The sequence below is a fragment of the Nipponia nippon genome, unplaced genomic scaffold (genome assembly GCF_047370975.1).
Source record: "Nipponia nippon isolate SJK-2023a ecotype South Korea unplaced genomic scaffold, ASM4737097v1 scaffold_33, whole genome shotgun sequence".
Classification (NCBI taxonomy): Eukaryota; Metazoa; Chordata; class Aves; order Pelecaniformes; family Threskiornithidae; genus Nipponia; species Nipponia nippon.
The window spans coordinates 3,687,606-3,700,301 of NW_028262351.1; the positions used below are offsets into that span (position 1 = coordinate 3,687,606).

Here is a 12,696-nt window from a genome sequence, read left to right on the forward strand (position 1 = left end):
CAGCCAAGCCTTGGCCTTCCTGATCCCATCCTTACACAACTGGGCAGTGTCCCTGTACTCTTCCCAAGATACCAGTCCCTTCTTCCACCGCCTGTGCATCCTCTTCTTGCCCTTTAGTTTGACCCACAGGTCATGGCTCAGCCATGCTGGCCTCTTCCCTTCCTTGCCTGATTTCCTGTACCTGGGGATCAAGAGCTCTTGTGCCCTATGGAAAGCATCCTTGAAGACCTGCCAGCTCTGTTCTGCTCCCTTGTCCCTGAGGGCCATTTCCCAGGGGGTCCTGTTGATTAACTCCCTAAAGAGCTGGAAGTTTGCTTTCCTAAAATTCAGGGTTCTGATTATACTCTTCACCTGACCCTTACCTCTCCGGACTGTGAACTCTACCAGTGTGTGATCACTGCAGCCGAGGCTGCCTCCAATCCTGACATCACCAATGAGCTCACTTGCATTGGTGACCACCAGGTCCAGTGCTGCATCCCCTCTGGTAGGGCTGTCTGTTACCTGGCTTAGGAAATTGTCCTCCATGCACTCCAGGAGTCTCCTAGATTGCCTACCGCCTGCCGTGTTACTTTCCCAGCAGATGTCAGGGTGGTTGAAATCCCCCAGCCTGTGAGTGCGAAGCTTCCTATAGTTGAAGAAAAAAGGCTTCATCAATAGGCTCCCCTTGATCAGGCGGCCTGTAGTAGACCCCAACCATGAGGTTCCCTTTGTTGCCTCGGTCTCTAATTCTTACCCATAAGCTTTCAACCTGCTCGTGGCTATTCTTCAGGGACACTTCTTCACACTCTATCCATTTCTTGAGGTAGAGGGCAACGCCTCCACCCCTCCTACCTCGCCTGTTGCTTCTGAACAGCCTGTAGCCTTCGATAGCTGAACTCCACTCATGGGATTCGTCCCACCAAGTTTCAGTGATGGCAACTAGGTCATAACTTTCTAGCTTCCAGCTCCTCCTGTTTGTTGCCCATGCTACGTGCATTTATTCTAGAAAAATCTTCAGCTATTTGATTCCACTTTGCCTCAGGGTTTTCAGGTTTTTGGTGGGAAGATACATGTCCTATGGATATACTCTTAGATTGAGCTATATCATAAATCTTTTTTCCAGTGTGATTTCCCCATATGTCTCGACCATTTACTTGCGAATTGTTTTTCACCCAATTCTCTAGCCACTGGATGGCACTGGCCCATGCAGTATATGAGTCCATATAGACACAAGTGGTTCTTTGCTCCAGGGCCATCTCCACCGCTCTGAGCTCTGCCAGCTGGGCCAAGCCATCGATTTCCTCTGTGAAAGCTTCTCTGGTCTCTACCAGTATAGCTGCGGCTTTGTCTCTCCATTGTTTCCCTATGCGCTGGACATTCCTGTCTGTGAACCATAACCCAGCTTTTGTCTTGCTGTCCCAGGGCGGGGCAGAGGGCGGCTGGGAGTACTCCACAGGCATCCCGAGATGCTCTACACTCTCCAATAGATTGTTTTCTTTATTTGTCCCATCACTTGTCACCTGGTGATGTATATACAAAGCCCATTGCTGCACTGTAGTCTTTTGTGCTACCCCTAGGGGTAACTCCTTACCAGTTAAAATCAGTTTTAAAATAGGAATAGGCACACATAACTTGATTTCCCTTTCTTGAGTTAATGGCTAATAGCACTTTCTCAAACAGAGTGTAGTTCTGTTGAGAGCCTTGCCGGGATTTAGAGCCGAAGGTAATAGGGTAATCCTTTTTAGTTTGCACGTCTTGTTGCCATAATCCCCATTGATATAGCTTATCACCTATGTCTATATGTACTTTAAATGGGTGTGTAGGGTGGATGGGTCCCATAGATTGGTAAATAAAATTTCAACTTTTAAAGCAGTTATTGCTTCATGTTGTTTCTGTTCCCAGTTTCATACTGCATTTTTCTTCAGCGAATCTTACAGAGGTCTTGTTAGAATACTGAATCCAGGAATGTGTGACCTCCAAAACCCGAAAGTTCCTAACAAAGCATATCAGAAGGTGCTGGAATGCTTTGTATCTCTGCTAGTATAGATTCTGCCACAGTTTTCTGTCCTCCTATCCATGGGGTACCTAAAAATGTAACCTCTTGACTTAGTCCTTGCCGTTTTGAGTTGGGAATGCTAATATTTAATTCCTGTAAATGTTGGACAATAACGTTCATACTTTGGTGAACTGTTTTCTCATCTGGTCCTCCAATTAGAATATCATCTATATATTGTAAAATTGTTATTTCAGGTGGGAGGATGATTGATTGATTCTAGCTCTTTAGCTAACATGGCATTGGCAATGGTGGTGGTATGTTTAAAATCTTGGGGTAAGTGATTAAAGGTATATTGTGTTCCACCCCAAGTAAAAGCAAGCTTTGGTTAGTCTTGCTCTTGTATTGGGATCACAAAGAACATATCTTTTATATCTAACACTGCCAGTCACAAAAAAGCACATTAATTTATTGTATTAACTATATCTACTATGCTAGGAACAGCAGCCCTATAGTCAATAGTCATGCGCCATGTCCTGTCTGTTTTTTTAACAGGCCATATGAGGCTGTTATATAGCGAATGTTTTTTTTCTATAATACCCTGTTGCTTTAATTTCTTAATTCTGTCACAGGTTTTAGAGCAGGAGCAGGTAGCTTATACTGAGAAATGTTAACTGGTTTACTATTAGGCAGGGGTGGGACTATTTGTAGCAGATTTACAGGCTTAATCATATGGAGATTAGTTTTTAACTACTTAGTTTTTAACTAAGTGCTCCTGTAACTGGAGGACTACCAGTTTCCCATTTGCCCCAGTTATCTATCCAAGACTGTCCTTTCCAAATATCCATTCCCAGAATATTAATTTTGCCCAATAACAACAACGGTTGTACGTTATGTCCATTAGACAATATTAATTTAGCCTGTACAACTGACTGGATAAGTGTTAATTGCACCATTAACATCTACTATTGAATCCGCTTCTTTCTTTAAAGGAGCTTTACCTTCATAGGTACGTTGATCTATCATTGAAACTTGTGCTCCTATATCAATCAAAAATGTTGTGGTGTACATTTACAGCAACCAACATTTCCAGATTGGCAATCATCTATGCCTTATTAAGTCCAGCTCCACACCTTCTTCCAAACCAGAGTTATTGATGCAGCTGATTCCTCATCCTGCCACTACTGCCATGTTCTCAACAAACTATTGCTCCCCCTTGCTCTTTGATGCCAGCTTTAGCATCATTGAATCTTAGACAGTACTTTGAACTTGCCTGCTTCATGGACAGTAGTGCTTGTAGTTTCAATGTAATCTAGAGGCACTAGCTTGTCCCTGCCTGGAGTCCAGCATGGACTTTTACTTACTTGGTCTTCACAGCACAACTTACCTGTAATGTGCTCATGCTTTGCCACAGAGGACAAGGGCACTGCCTCCAAATGAACCAGTAGCAGGTGGGGTTTGCTTGACGCAGCTGAGGAAGAAGTGGGTATCAACCACCTCTAGGAATTCATCAGGAACTAGTATTGTCCAGCTAAAGGTGCAGAATTAGAGCTGATGTGGAAGATGTTTGTGAAGGAGGCTTGGGTGATGAGGGAATTGAGTCGGTAAGAGTGGCTGTAGATCTGCCTTATATGCGAGATCCAACTTCTCTTATTCATTCCAAATAGACTTCTAAAAAACTGGAGAGTGCCTTTTTGTGGAAAAATTTAGTAATACATGTTAAATTCTTACTTTGGATAAAAATAAGGATGCCTTGCTCTAAAAAAAATACTTAAAATGAAATGTCCAGATTAGTGAATGAGAGAGATTAGGATTTTTATGGATAAACTCAAGTCCTTTCTTTGTAAAATATTTTGTTCACATATGGAATGTGCCCTGTGAGCTTCTGTCACAAACCACTTTTTGTGATAGCTTCAGAAAATGACCTGTGTATTGCAAGTTGCTCTTATGATTTTCATATGTGGTTTCAATATTTGCAGATACTGAATTAATGGAATAACTAATCTATTTGTATTTTTATTTTGTATTTACTTTGTAATTTCTTTAATGGTAAAAATTAGTCTAAACCATGGCTATCAGCAGCTACTGATCAAAAACTAGTTTTAATTTTTTTATATAATCATCTATTTTTACATTGTCTAATGTTGCTTGGGTAGATCAAGGAATGTTCACAGCAGTTGTTATTCAAGTAGACAATTTTAATTAATAATTGTAAAGAGATACCATAAATTCAGTATTTTAGATAGAAAAAGCAAATAAAGTTTTCCATTTTAAGGAGGTAAAATATATGAAGAGATTAAACAATTTAAGTTTTCTTTTTATGAAAAGCAGACAAAGCAAATGTCAAATATTGCAAATATTTGAAATTTGGAAATGGAATGGAAATATAGATTATGAACAACTTGCAATGCATGCAAAAAGAAGCCATGGTTTGTAGTGAGACTGTGAAAGGAGAACTGAATAATTCATCATAACAGGCTAAATAAGAATATTTCAATGCAGCTGCCTCAGGTTTGTTTATTGATCTACCTTATATAAGTTTTAAAAATGTTTGTTGGATAGTGCAGGCTAGAAAACATATAATACCTAAAACACTGAAAATGCTTTATTTCTAGTTTTGGGACTTCATTGTCCTTTGGGGGAAAAAAAATCCCAAACAAACAAACATGAAAACAGAAACAAACCCCAGTACATTACATAATGAAAGACAGAAATTATAATTTCATGAACACCTAAGCCTAAATTACTGTGGAATGCCTATAACTACAAAATTCTTACAATTATAAAGCAGCACGCACTTACCGTTATTTAGCAAGGTGTGATAAAACTGACCTACTATTGTAGCCACTCACGCTTTGCATCATTCTGTCCTCCTGTCCGCTCCCAGAAATATAGAGGAGAAATGGTTTTACGTAGTGTCCATAAACTACACAATGTAACCAAGTCTCAAATAATTGAGGACAATTAAAACCAACACTTTGAATACCTCCCTATAACATCATGGCCCACAAACAAAAAATGACCAACATTAACCGAGTAAATTAATTTTTAGGAACTAGCATGAAGCAAAGAGCTGGTTCCCTTCTAGTTTGAGACCTTTTTCTTTAGAAACCATTAGAACTGAGAATAATGAAATAATTCAGTCTGGATCACTTGTGGTGTAATCACTTCCACAAGATGTTGCTTTCCTTCTCTCTTCATCATCACAAATAATTCCCTTTTGCCAACCTCTGTTTTATTACTGTATGATAGCATTGTTCAGATCTTTTGGCCATTCTCAGAGCAGCTTTCCAAAATGGGGCTTCAGTCTTCAAACAAATAGTTTTCTGAGGAGGCTGTAGAAACTGCCTGACCCCATATATTTACTTTGTCAGGCTCCTTTCTATATTTCTTCTCCATTAACAAAGTTGTACAAAAATTGCTTCTCCTAAAACATGTTCACTTTAGAGCCGTATCCCCTTCATAGGAATCAATAGTTCCAGCATCTCCAAAAGTAATACATTTCTTTACATCTATAAATGTGTGAGATAGATAGATAGACTTATGTTCATTCATTGCTATGTGAACATTGCTATGTCTATAGCTCAGTAAACAAAGAATTGTTCTGCTACTATTACAGCAGCCATTTTATCAGGCCTTGAAAACTGTGTACTATTCCCTCAGGTTGAATGAATAGATCCGGATTCATCTGGTATCATTGCTAAGTCAGATTACAAAACTGTAACCAAAATATATTAAAAAAAAAACCCAAACTGTTGAGACTTAATTACCTAAATGTTATCTTTAGGCATATTTTAAAATAAAGCTTTGTTAAGAAAGTTTAATGGCTAAGAGAAATACTAACAGATATAATTTTTAACTTTTTTCCACCCTGTTTTGGAACAGTCATTATTTCTTTCTCTCTTTTTTTTACCTGTTAAGTATAATTTACGATTTTTTCTTTTGCTCTGTTCTGTTTTAAAGTGATTTTTGAAGTGTGGAAAACAGAGTGAACTCTGCTGAGGCAGATCGCCATATCCCTATGGGAACACTGCACCATGAAAAGTCACTCACTCTTACATTGTTTCATAACCAGGATAGTCTGGCAGAGGTCTCAATTGAGAAGGACATCTAAGACCCATTTTCCATTGTTCATTAAGGCACTCTGACATGCATTAATGCCTGATATAATTAAGTTTAAATAATGTGAGCAAATGTGGAACTTGTGGTGGGAGCCTTGAGAAAACCAGTCATATATCAAAGGAGGTGCTACTTGGTTCTCTTTTGAGATCTCTCCACTTACAGGATTTTGAATAACTGACTTGATACTGTTGACGTATGTTTGGCCAGTGATTTATTTTAGTCTGTTCAAATGCTTTATTCTGTAACATCAACTCTTGGACATATTACAGTGCTTCACACATGACCGCTAAAGACAGACACATCTAAGGTAGCATAGGGACAATAAGGCATTAGCATGCAAGGGGGGATGATATTGTAATCAGGTTCATAATTATTAATGCCCTTTTAATGGACTACTCTTAGTTTGAGGCTGCAGTGCAGAGTATTTTGGACATTTTAGGTTGTTCAAGCTTTTAACATCATCCGTTTTCTCCATCAGTGATGTTACTGTTGTCATTCTTTAGCTAGAAAACCTGTACATCTGGAAGCTGTACATCTGATCATGGTTTTACTTGACATTATGATCTGATGCTCAGTTTAACCAAGTCCATTTTTTGCCTAAAAAAATCCCCAGAACTTTCTTGTCTGTTCTCCTTTGGAAATATAGATATCCTGAGAGTAATTAGTGGGCAGACACAGATGCCATGCAAAAGAAAAGAAGGATAACAAAATTACATTGTTCTTCAGCAGTTATTTCTGTGCATTCACACCACTTAATTATTTTCCCCTCTGGGAGTCCAAGATAGTGCCACAGACATGGAAGAAGGACCTGAGATGTTCCAAGGAGTAGCATGCTTTTCCATGCATCTAAGCAGCCTCATACTCCAATCCCATGAACTTCAGGCAGTAGTCAAGGAATGGCCATTACTAGCAGATAATCATCTTTCTTTGCTGAAGCTTTATAGAATAACTTGATAGGTTTATGTTAGTCCTTCACAAAAAGATATTATGATTCAAATGTGGTTGCTACTTCAAATTCATGTGACTGACATTTTTTGTCAATTGCGATTTATATTTTAACATTGATCTTACAGACCAGATCTTTGCATAAATAAGAATGGCCATTATTACAGGGTTTTCTAGGGAATCAAAAGTCTCATACTCAGTTCTGAAGCCAGTACTTATTACAATCTTCTTGCCTTAATAGCACATTCTCTAGACTTTTGTTTGAGAAGAACTTAAGGACATGGTTTAGTGGTAGACTTGGCAGTGTTAGGTTAACGGTTGGACTCGATGATCTTAAGGGTCTTTTCCAACCTTAACAATTCTAAGATTCTATGATTCTAAGAACATACAGCTTAGATGCTAAATGTGTTACTAGTAGTTGTTCAAAAAATTGATTCTAAAGCACGGTTTAGGCCATTGAAAAATCTTTGGTAATTAACTGAATATTTCCTTTTTGCTTGGTTTAAAAAGGTCAGTCCATCTTTGTGCCAGTTTTCAAATCTTCCCAGCATTATTCTTTAATTTCCTAGACAGTGTGCCGAACACCTGGAAATATAATTTACAGATCTGCATCTTTTTGGTAGCAAATGTGAGGGTACGTGGAGTAATAAGATAATAAACGTCATGCATATTCTGTAGGGCAGATATTGGCAGATCATTAGTGAACTGCAAGCGTCTCACTTTGCATTGTGTGTGCATGAGTACTTTTACAAAAGACTGTAAGTCTTTATAGGTGATTCAGTCTTGTGCCCTAACAGAAACATATTGCAGGAAGAAAGACTGCTGGAAATTAAAAGTGACTGAGGTTCCAATACATGACAACAATAATGGTTTGGCTTTCCTTTTTGTGATGATCTCCTGCTTATAAATTGCCAGAAGTAATATTCTTTACTTGCTTCTTCCATCTGAAGGATTTGCAAAGGTAACTAATTTCATTCTTTGATTCACTTCTTCGAAATACCTTTTTTTTTTTCCTTTCCAAAAATGTAACCTGAATTCTTCTAATTTATCATGGTGGTTATTTTGAGGGTTGGTAAAATTATGAGTATTACTAGTAGTATTGTGAGCATTCCTTCTTGTACTATTTGTAACAGAATCATGTTTTGAAGCTTGATATAATTCTGAAAGAATATTAGTCTGCTGAAATTATCTTTAAAGTGCTTGGAAATTGTTCATAAAATGCATAAATTAATTTCCTTATGCTACATATATATCTGTATGCATGTCTGGGAATGTTTATACACATAATACAAAAAAAAGTGTGCAAGTTGTTACATTCTCTCTTGTGTATATATAGACACACTGAGATACATTTTTTTAAAAAAAAATCTAGTCAAGATCTATCTAGTCAATACATATTTGTATGTCCATATAATCTCTAGCATCCTTCCCCTCAACATACACTTGTCATCTTTAACAAATCATTCTGCTTGTATAAAATAAGACTAAACACTATACAATTTTAATTTACCTTTAGATGAAACAATGACATTATGACATATCTGGAGAATTACTTCCTGAATTTTGGTCATGGAAGGTTTTTTGGGGATTCTTGTTTTGGGTTTTTTTATGCCTACCATGCAATGACAAAGGTTTATTTTCCCTTTGTTCTTTTCAGAGTGCTGCAGCAGCTCCCAGTCCAGTGCTAGGAAACATTCCCTCAGGAGATGGCATGCCAGTAGGTCCTGTACCACCGGGGTTTTTTCAGGTATTCAGAAAAAGTATGATTACAGGAACTTTAGGATAGAAAATCCTCCATAATACTGTTTAAAAGTTTATAGAAAAGGTCCTATTCTAAACTATATGTCATTATACAGTACAATAATTTTGAGAGGATTTTTTTAACAAAAGTAAATAGATGGAAAGGAAGGGATTTCTTTAACCGACAAATATTCAATTTGTGAAATACTACAGCACAACTCATTTCAAAATTTCAGGAATAAGAAATGGTGCCAGTTGAATATAATTTTATAACAATTTCTTATGATAAAATATTAGAATTTAATATTAAAATTGAAATAAGAACTTTGTTGGTCATGCCACAAGCCAGACATTTAAGATGTTCAAATTTCAATGAAAGTTAGACCTAGACAATTAAGAATATCCTACTGAGCATCTCTTTGCATTGAAGATCTCAACTCCAATGCCTCAAAACAAACCAAGGAATTAAAGCATATGTTGTCTCTCATAAGTTTTGTAATAAATGAAATTAAATAGCCAATTACCACTTTGGATACTAGCAGTACAGAATACTAGGATGGAAAAAATTGCAACTTATAGTGCAAGGCCAAACTGCAATTGTAGTCAAAGACTGGATTGCTCATATGAGTGAGCTTGCATCTCCTGGTCACCAAAGCTCATTTCTTTTTCTCCTCACTGGCAAACTCTCTGTGCAGCAGTAGGAGCAAATGCTGCTCTGGAATTGAAACAGTCCTTTAAGATGGGGCACAATAGAGATTTCCACTTCACATACTTGAGCTCATAATGTGAAAGGAACAATCCAGATTTCCAGGACCATGATGTGAGGAGAAGATCACGATAGGAAGCTTGTTCCATGAAAAACAAGTGTTGAAATCCAGGCAGAGATACAGGGTAGCATCATTTTCCTTCTTCCATGAGATACATAGACAAAAGAAGCTATTTAGTCTGAAAAAAAGAGATATTTTACTCTCTTACATCTTTACAGCTCTTTATTTTCTTATCAAAATGGTGATTGTAAAAAATGGCAGGATATCAGCAGTCTTTATTTCATGTTTTTCTTCTCAAAGATATGTCTGATGAATGTTCTGCAAGGCAGGTTTCAAGAACTGATCTACACAGTCCAATTAGTTTGGACTCCTCCAGAGATTACCATTCACCTATTCTTAAAATTGCCGAGTCCTTGTCATCATGTATCTCTGTAACGTGTTGTGGTTTAACCCCAGCCAGCAACTAAGCACCACACATCTGCTCGCTCACTCTCCCTCCCCAGTGGGATGGGGGAAAGATTTGGAAGGGTGAAAGTGAGAAAACTCATGGGTTGAGATAAGAACAGTTTAATAACTGAAGTAAAATAAAATAGAATAGTAGTAATAGTAATAGTAGTAGTAGTAGTAGTAGTAGTAGTAATAATATAATACAATAATAATATACAAAGCAAATGATACACTATACAATTGCTCACCACCCACCAAACAATGCCCAGCACGTCCCCGAGCAGCGATCACTGGGGGCCAACTCCCCCAGTTTATATAGTGAGCATGATGTCATATTGTATGGAACAGCCCTTTGGCCAGTCTGGGTCAGCTATCCTGGCTGTGCTCCCTCACAGCTTCTTGTGCACCTGGCAGAGCATGGGAAGCTGAAAAGTCCTTGACTAGTGTAAACACTACTTAGCACCAACTAAAACATCAGTGTGTTATCAGCATTATTCTCATCCTAAATCCAAAACACAGCACTATACCAGTTGGTCTCTTCTCCCAGGTAGCAAGCAACAGGACAAGAGGAAATGTCCTCAAGGTGTGCCAGAGGAGATTTAGATTAGATATTAGAAAAAATTTCTTCATGGAGAGAGTGGTTAGGCATTGGAACAGACTGCCCAGGGAAGTGGTGCAATCACGGTCCCTGGAAGTATTCAAAAAACGTGTGGATGTAGTGCGTAGGGACATGGTTTAGAGGTGGACCAGGCAGTTAATGGTTGGACTCGATGATCTCGGAGGTCTTTTCCAACCTTAATGATTCTATGATTCTACTAGGAAGAAAATTAACTCTATCCCAGCTGAAACCAGGACAACATGCAAGACCTGAAATGAGTACTTTGTAGTTTTAGTTGCTAGAAATCTACTTTCTTCTGTTGAATGTCCTAGTTAACAAAACAAACATTTTTCAAGAGACTATTAATTTTCTCTGTAGTTAAATGTTTAAGAATATATATAAAGAAATAACATTTTAGTTAGCAAATCCAACTGTAAGTTTGATTGATAGCAAATATATTAATATGGTTGGGAACAATCCTGACAAAAGGAAGTTAAGTCAAACTTAAGTCAGTTACATATCAGTGTATGGAAACTATAAGGTGTGTATAAAGCAAATACGTACAGACAGTCCATGATAATGTGTTGTGGCATTGGGATGAGTGTCTATTGTCAAGAAGCAGTTAATATCTGCTTGTAATGCCTTCAGAGCTGAATCTTATAAATTTATCTGAGGACAAGAAAATATTGGCAGATATCATCCCTGTAATGAGGACCTTGAAAACTGAGGGGCATCATCTGTTTCTTAAAAAGTAGGTGAAAAGACAAATAAGACAGACAAACTCATGGGCAAAACATGCTACTTTCTTAATAGATGCTGTCTTTCTAGTATATCTTTAACTAGCAAATCAGTTTCCATATACTCTTCTGCAACTCCACTGATCCTGACTAATCATGAGAGTAAACCAAACCACGGAAAATATGTTCACCTTTCTTAGCCTGAATTCTGAGGAACTCCAGTCCCTTTCCTATGAATTCCCAGTCTTTTTCACTGAGGGATGAGAATTTACACTTGGACATGCAATTCACTCCTAGATTATGAAAGTGAACAATTCTGTTTTTTAAACAGTGGGAAGATTATAGAAATAGTGGTAGAATGGTACTTATGTCTATATATAGTTCACTAAGACTATATTTAGTTTACTAAGACTTTCTATTACAAAAGCATTGCAACAATTCAATGTTTTGCAAACTACAATTTGTCTGGAAGATCATCCTGGAATGATAAAGCTGCCTTTCGTTGCATTCATGAAAATGTTTGGATTGGTCTAAGCTACAGCTATCAACAACCACTGTCTTCCAGCTCTACTTGGCTAACTCTGAATTGCTAGGTGACTTAAAATAATTTCATTTTTCACCAGCACGAGCTCTTAGTTTTGCACTGGAACTTGATTTCAGTGTATCGTGCAAACTACTAACTAGGACACAAGCAAAATGGATCCTCTTGCTACAGCAGTTGGTTCTCATCAGACAATTCAGAGGAAGGTGGAAATCAGGTAGGTGTTGTCCCAAAAAGCAAGATTCTTTTACCCAGTGTGCAAAAAAGCCAAATAACACACAGAGTTGAGACATTTGTTTATTTCCTGTCTGTGCAGAGATGGGTGCTAGGTGGTACCTCCACAAAGCTAGCACACCTTGGTTAACATACAGTGACATTTTATACATTCTGAGTAGCTGTTATCAGTGTTTTCACAATTCCACTTATTCATCCTTGCTTCTATTGGTTCTTGCAAGGCTCGTCTCCACTTAAAGGTACAGTGTGTTTTAAATTTACAGCCCATGCTCAGTGGGTAAGGGTCTTTGCTTGGGCTGGGGGCTTTATTGCTGGAGGTGTGGTTTTTACTATGTTAATTAGGATAGTTCACTCATGGTACAAGTGATTCTCACTTCGCTTTATCAGTGGCCTTGTTTTCTCATGCTTATCTTGGTATTTCCTTGCTTGACTGTTTTGTGGTGTCCTCCTGTTTCTTCTCTCAGGCCAGGTATCTCCAACAATCCGCTGACTAAATCCTTGCATGGCAACTTCTCAGCCCCATGACCCAGAGACTCCTCTTTATCAGTCTTTTGTTTCTTCTTCAAGATTAGCTGTTCCTGATTAGAAGTTCC

At 38.0% G+C, this 12,696-nt stretch overlaps 1 protein-coding gene across 7 annotated transcripts in view; it reads left to right on the forward strand.

Moving 5' to 3' along the window:
* LOC148054193 (single-stranded DNA-binding protein 2-like) overlaps window positions 1-12,696 on the forward strand; it is a 250,001-nt gene that overhangs the window by 159,679 nt on the left and 77,626 nt on the right. For 4 of the 7 annotated variants that reach the window (XM_087770638.1, XM_087770636.1, XM_087770637.1 and 1 more), the window contains exon 5: window positions 8,697-8,786. The exons of 2 other annotated variants lie outside the window; for them this stretch is intronic. In XM_087770638.1, the coding sequence (XP_087626764.1) occupies window positions 8,697-8,786 (90 nt within the window). Of the gene's footprint in view, window positions 1-7,879; window positions 8,001-8,696; window positions 8,787-12,696 lie in introns of those variants that run through there. One more of the 7 variants, XM_087770643.1, reaches the window with a different exon arrangement.